Raw genomic sequence first — 7,419 nt, 5'->3', positions numbered from 1 at the left:
ACTAAGACAGGTCTGAATGCCCCTTGGGACTGAAAAAATGTCCTTTTGTTGAAGATGATAGGTGTCCTCCTAGGATAGGGTCTTAACTATGTAAAATGGACGGGACTGTTCTAATGTGTCCACTGTAGACAAGTGTCCACTTCGGAAAGGTGTCCACAATGAGAGGTTTGACTGTATTAGCCTCTGGGTATAGGTTGATAATAGACGTATCAACAAAAGATTAAATATAGACCCACACTCGCACTTGGCGGAGATGTGTAAATAAACTATTTATATCAACGTTTGGTGAGCGCCTATCCGAACAGCTTGGGCGTGATCATGCATGTGTATAAATGTGCGGGGTACCTCGTAAGAAAGGGCACCTGACTCAGCGTGTTCACCATGCGTGCTTCAACACTGTCTGCGGTACTTCTGGTGTTTGGGGTCGGATTGGCGGCGAGTGCGCCAGGTTGGTATGCTATTGGAGCAGACGTGCTAGAGTTGCTACTGTGTATTTGCCTATAATCCAAACAAATGGCTCACAAATGCAGTATATTCTGATGATAAAGATGACAACACAAAAAAAAAGAAGAAAACTTCGTATGAAAGACAGTAGGTAAGCCATGTCTACATAACTAGTTAACTGATGTTACATTTACCAGCGTACGCTTCTTTGAACACATGGTACATATAAGCAAGAAATAACCATTGTTTAGTACTGAAATACCTTCGCAATATGACATACAAAACTAATCTGCAGTTGGTTCTGTACTTTGCCTACAGCCGACATCTCCCGGAGGTCGCCGAAGGCAAAGTCTTTCACAGAGGCCATCTCGGAAGCAAACAAGGGTATGTACGCCGTAGGGTAGGTCAAGTCCTAATTTGGCGTTTCTAACATCTCTCCACGTTTGCAGATATGTTGCTTTTGATAACCTCGATTTTTTTAATACTTCGTGCTTTAAGGAATGTTGACAACCACTAGGCAGAGTATGGCGAGTCTAAATGGTACAGTTAGTCCTTTTGTCGGTGAGCTTTTCTGGCCCACCTGAGCTGTTGAGACGCGGTTAATTGTGGATTATCTGTCGCCATGCACTGCGATCATGGCTTGAAAGAGTTTGAAAGTTTGCGGGGTCAATATTACCCTTCCTTAAGGAAAATATATCTCATGACTGGCAGGCATGGTTAAAGAGAATGCTTAATCGACATTCTATGCCTTTTATACTGCACTGTAGTGAATTATATAATGTGTGATTATCTTGCCCACCCCCACAGAATTGAACCTGTATTCAGGGGACATTGCCGGTGTTGATCCTGTAAGTAACGCACACACGCACACACGCACGCAGTATGTGCAGGTGACAATGGGAAAAGGAGGCCCCGGGGGGTAGTTTTAGTTTTCCAGCATTTTTGGTTTCCCCGCGGGACAGCTGCCCACCGGACCACCCCTACATGCTGGTATAACTTTGGGTTACCACTAAGTATTTTATTTTATTAATTTATAATAGTAAACGGGGTCTTGATTATGACCACAACAGGCTGTGTCCGACTCCAGACTTCAGTGTCCATACAGGCACCAGTGTCATTGTGGGGATGATATCGATCGCAGAGAATGTTTACGCGTATACATTTATTAGTGTCAATGCCATAGTGATCATTTAACGTAGATGATGTAAGTATGTACGTATACAATGATCTGTCCTAGTTTTTCATGTTACCGGAGAAAGTTAGATTATCTGAAGCATTAACTCAACTGTTTCAGGACTCCCGTAACGCCGTCTCTAATGATGGACACCTTTGGCCGAATGGAGTGATTCCTTACGTCATTAGCGATGCCTTTAGTAAGTGCAAGTTTCTTACTGAGACACCGTAATGCATTTTGTCAAACTCAAATACGATTAGGATAACTACGTTCTTTCACGTAGACAGACACGCGATGGAAATAGATCGTTCTCAGTATTTCAATGTACATGAAAGGTTTCTCCTTCCAGGCGCTACCTGCGCTGACAAGGAAGGCATGTGTGCGGATTGGGCGGCCTGGGGAGAATGTGACGCCAACCCCGCTTACATGGGGTCCGAATGTGCGGAGAGCTGTGGACACTGTGGACGCTCCGAATCCGGTCCGTGCCAACTTATTCTGCGACAAACTAACACGTTACAAAATCTTCGAACTCGAGCTTGGGCACTTTCTTTTTCACTAATTTTTTTTACAGTTTTTTTTTAGGATACGGTCGTTCATTTATAATCGGAGTTTTCTACATTCTTGTCCCAGAAGAAAGTTGTGATACGCTTGGCATCGATTGATAAATGACATGGCATCGACCGTTTAAAATGGCAACGGCCGTTTGTGACCGGTACGTGCATCGACGAAGGGTCAGCAAGGAACAGAGTTCCAAGCTAAGAGATCCACCTTGTTTACTCTACAGATCTAGATCTAGATCCAAAGGCCATTGTAACTGCACCTGCCGCATCGGAGCTTGGTTGGATCCAGAGGTCCCTTAGACACTTCAACCGACAGACATGCCTCCAGTTTAAGCCTCGAGACAACGAGGCGTCCTATGTCTCAATTGTAAAGCTTGAAGGGTAAAGATGATGTCCTCTTTATATGACGCGATTCATGTTACTATAAATCCATGCGTCAGTAATGTACATATATGATAACAATGATATTTGATTGATACCTAATGATTACCGGTCACACAAGAGAGATAATTTCTACTTTCGTAAATCAGTCCATAACTTATGATGATGATCTCTTCCAGTTGCTGGTCAAAACCCGGTCGTATGGGCGGCATGCAGGAGCTGTCTCTCGGGGATGGGTGTATGTGGAAGGGAACGGTCCGGCACGAGCTGATGCACACTGTGGGCTTCTGGCACGAACATCAGCGGCCGGACAGGGACGACTACGTTACGATCATGCTGGACAACGTTGACCCAGGTGTTTTTTTTACTTCAATTTAGGGCACGGAAATATTATTTTAGGGCCTGATCTGTGGGTTTGTGTATCTGTTTGTTAGGACAGAGTAGGTTGCCAGCATGTGAGTGGGGAATGATTGACAGGCAGAATGACAGGTCAAAAGGTCAGACACCTGAAATGAGAATCTGTCGGGGAGCCAGCAGGGAATTCAGGAAGCCACGCATTGCAAACAAGTGCAGAGAAACGTGCGTGCATTCTTTCATTTTAAGTCCAAACGTTTTCACATCTTTTTTTGCCTCAAGTAAATAAACTCCAGAATCTACATAATATAGAATTGCAGGAAGTCATGTTGACGTTTTGAGTGGCTGTTTCTGTTCCCATGTTTTATTTCTCACATCAAGGTGCAATGGGAATTCACCCACAAACGTCCTTCATGCAACTTGTCGTCATTAGCAAATACGAAAGTAGTCCCAAAATGAGTAAATGTTATTTTGGCAAAGTAGTTCATGCTGCGCATTCTTGCTTGTTTTGTTTTTTTCAGCGTTCCATCCCCAATTCGAGAAGATCTCTGGATCCAGCACCCTGGACCTGCCGTACGACTATGGATCCATCATGCACTACGGGAGCCACTTAAACAGTATTAACGGAAGGGAGACCATCGTACCTAAGGTAGGTTGGTAAGATGAAGATAAGATTTACGTGAGTTATTTCATGTGATACTAAACAACGGTTACTGCGGACGAACTCTACGCAAGGCGTTATCGAATCAACGCACTTACTAAGGGCAAAGTAAAATTTAAAAGTTAAATATATGTTATTATATTGTATAGTCTACCATGAAGTAGGAATATTCTTATCTAATTTGACTACTTTACTAAATACCATTCAATGTCAATGCTATATCAGTAATTTCCTTTTAAAATGATGACCAAAACAGCCCGTATTACGTAACAATCTCATATTCTGTACATCCCCGTCTGTAGCTTCCGCTGAACGGCGTCGTCCTCGGAGCTGCCTACCGGCTCAGTTCTCTGGATATTCAGAAGATCAACAAGTTGTACGGTTGCAACAAATAAACGGCCACCCTTGCTCAAATGTAGATGGCCTGTCATGGAACTCACTGTTGTGCTTCTTTCCTGACATCTACGTACAGTGATAACTAGAGTTCCACGATCTCATACCTTCGCCAAATAATATTACCCTTCGGCCTTTACGAATCTTGATGATTCGCATTAATTATGGAAATTAGGCATTCATTTGCATAGCAGATTTATAGCATTCCTTATCAATTATGCTAATTAGCTGCTGATTTGCATAACTATCAATTGAATTTGTCAAACATTCTTTAAGGTACCCACGCACGCACACACACACACACACACACACACACATGTACATGTACAGCTCCGTGTTCCTTTCATGCCTTCATCAATGAGCGTTTTACGTGAATGACGTCAGCAAAAAATTATCTTCATGGGAAACATCAGATGTAGTCAGCATGACGGGAAGTCACGTGGTTCTTACAGCATCGGAAGTGGAGATATCGCCAGGAGGTGGCGCCGTGCGACTGTCACCTGGTCTGACCTGCATATCGGATTGATAGCATGGTAATGCCATGTTGATTTGATTACATGGATGACATCCACTGGGAACCCCAAAACTGACGCGAGCTTGCGAATAAAAAAAAGTTTGGCCCCCAAAAAGTTGTCTTGATTATGAAAAAGGTTGAACAAATGATTAAACACAGAGTATGGTATGGCGAATAATAATACTCTTCATTTTCATTTCTTCACATTTTCTTCTTTTCCTGAATTGATTTCGGCATTCTATGACAATAATATCGTTTTCCAATACCTTTTTTTCGCAACATACGACATATATTCGCTCATTTTGTACGATTTACAATATGGTCGAAAACTTTTTTTTGGAAACGGACAAAAATTCATGGGCACTCGGATGTCATCCATATAATAAAATCAACATGGCCTAATCAGAAATACACTAGGCAGAGAATACAGTACAACTACAAGGGAACCACACTCACATACAGCTGATATAAACGGCAATTCTGCTGTCATACTATTAAGAACATTAGTCAATGTTTTTTTAGATAATTATTGTTCAATTTAGGTTATCATTCATAACAGGACGTATTTCTACAAAGGTTTATTTAAACCATTTGATAATTGAGCACGTGCTCCATGGAGCAAGTGGAATCATGTCGTGATAACGTTTTCAGTGTTTGTTCAGTTTTCTTCTTGATTGAGTAAGTAACAGGAAGAGATTACCCGGACAAATGAACTATTTACTTTAATAAATTTTCAGTGAACGCCCAAAAGAACAACTTATGTATAAGTGTATAAATGTGTTGGGACATTAAGATTTAATTCAGCTAGTCAATTGTCTCGACATGCGTACATCGACAGTGTTTGGGGTACTTCTGGTGTTCGGCGTCGGGCTGACAGCGAGTGCGCCAGGCTAGTATACTTTACAATTTTGTTCTTCACCAGTTACAAATGATGGCTGTTTTACCCATATGCATTGCTATATGCTATCATATAAGCATGTAACAGGGGTGGTCATTTGTCTATAGTAAAACTTTCACAGAATTCGCACGGCTAATAACTCATTATATTAACAATGCCAGCTACAACGGGGACGTTTAGGTCAGAACACTAGGTGTTATTTTCCAGGCGTTTTCTCTGTTTTAATGCCAATCGTGTGAGTGCTTTAGGTAATGATACCTCAATTAGTTAGTTAGTTAGTTAGTTAGTTAGTTAGATAGTTAGTTAGTTAGTTAGTTAGTTAGTTAGTTAGTTAGTTAGTTAGTTAGTTAGTTAGTTAGTTAGTTAGTTAGTTAGTTAGTTTGTTTGTTTGTTTGTTAGTTAGTTAGTTTGTTTGTAAAATATTTGAAAGGGTTCAGGGCGTTATACAGTTGAAACAATTGGATATACTATTTCTACCGGCCAATGGCGGAGTATACCGGTCAAAAGCCAAATGCAGTGTATTTGGGTGAGTATTGATATGTATCTTTCCTGATCACTATCACTTTTAGCATACATATGATAAATCTTCACACGGTTCTATCCATAATGATATAAACCTATAGCTTATCTTAGTTATTCTGCATAGCTACGGAAAACTGATTATCGCTTGGCTATGACATTTGCACACAGCCCACAGCCTCCGGAGGTCGCCCAAACGACGGACTTTCACGAAGGCTATCTTGGAGGCAAACAAGGGTAAGCGTTACTTTGTTATTGTTGACTTTGGTGTTTACGTTCTGTGATGTTCATCGATGTGTCTGTATTTTCAAATAATCCTCAATTTATGCGGTTAATGACATATTCTTTATAGGTCTTTAAATTATATGTGGTTGCAGTATAGCAGCGACATCGCCATAAACTTATCGAAGGACGATTTGTGAAAAAGAACACTCTTTAAAACTTTCTTTGTAATTCAATTGAAATGCAGACTGCTTATATATAGTCTCCATACCTTACCCAACCCACAGGTCTGCACCTGTACTCGGGCGACATTACCAATGTACACCGTGTAAGTAACACATATATAAGACTAGAAAGGCCGACATTTGCTTGGGAGCAAATACAGCATATTTCAGTCCATCTTCCTCCCACGCAAAAGTGGACTATTCCAAACTCACCCCAGTGCAAAACTGGCAAAGGCTCTCAAATAAATGAATTGAATAGTAGCTACAAGTATATGAGAACAAAGATGCAACAACAAGTACTTTGAATCTCGAAAGCTTTACTAATCTTATTACAGGTATGCAAAAACTAACAATCATGAGATTTGATACATTTTGAAGGTCTTAGGCACATAAAATTGAATGTGTGGGTCATTACGCACCACTTAGGTGCAATGTGACCTCAGGTAACCCGCAATGGAACACGTGTTCCATGGATGGAACCGGCCATTCTTTAGATAGAACATGGAATGGGTACAGCACTTTTGGCCCTTTTTTTGCTGAAAATAGTCATTAAAGTCCCCCAAATGAGTCATTTGGAAGTGGTGTATGCCAAATATGTGACTGCTATTCTGTAGACACATGTTCAAGGTACCCTTATACCGAATTTCAGATCATTTGGTTGTAAAACCAGGGCTCAGGATCCAAAAATCCATTTTTTGGCGAAAAATGCCCCAAAAAACCTTCATAAAAGTTTTTCAAAGGCATATATCAAAAAAATGAAAAAAACGCCTGGGGGTATTGGCCCACTCTACCTCCATGCCAAATTTCAAGTCATTTGGCTGAATGATGGCGGAGTTGAATCCCTTTGACTGTTTGGCAGGAGAAGGAGGAGAAGGAGAAGAAACATGAGAGAACACAATATATTTCATCCATACCATGGTATGGACTGAAATATAACAAACAAACAATACATACTGAGTAGTGTCTAGTGATGAAGTTGAGATATGTTATTACAAAAAAGACAACTAGACAAACTAAAGATTCTAGATGAACAGACAATCAGGACTTACAGAGTAGTGATGAAGTTGCGATGTGT

General features: G+C 40.9%; 1 protein-coding gene across 1 annotated transcript in view; it reads left to right on the top strand.

Annotated features, from left to right (window-relative positions):
* The first annotated feature begins 301 nt into the window (after positions 1-301).
* Positions 302-7,419, top strand: part of LOC109475611 — a 17,527-nt gene continuing 10,409 nt past the window's right edge. Inside the window, exons 1-8 of the mRNA XM_019776328.1 lie at positions 302-448; positions 763-828; positions 1,252-1,292; positions 1,739-1,817; positions 1,968-2,096; positions 2,403-2,559; positions 2,739-2,914; positions 3,435-3,562. Of these exons, the coding sequence (XP_019631887.1) occupies positions 382-448; positions 763-828; positions 1,252-1,292; positions 1,739-1,817; positions 1,968-2,096; positions 2,403-2,559; positions 2,739-2,914; positions 3,435-3,562 (843 nt within the window). The 5' untranslated portion in view covers positions 302-381. The remainder of the gene's footprint in view (positions 449-762; positions 829-1,251; positions 1,293-1,738; positions 1,818-1,967; positions 2,097-2,402; positions 2,560-2,738; positions 2,915-3,434; positions 3,563-7,419) is intronic.

The sequence above is a fragment of the Branchiostoma belcheri genome, unplaced genomic scaffold (assembly GCF_001625305.1).
Source record: "Branchiostoma belcheri isolate BF01 breed outbred unplaced genomic scaffold, Haploidv18h27 scaffold34, whole genome shotgun sequence".
Lineage (NCBI taxonomy): Eukaryota > Metazoa > Chordata > Leptocardii > Amphioxiformes > Branchiostomatidae > Branchiostoma > Branchiostoma belcheri.
The sequence above is the reverse complement of the archived record's forward strand: the minus strand, read 5'-3'. Positions and strand labels throughout refer to the sequence as shown.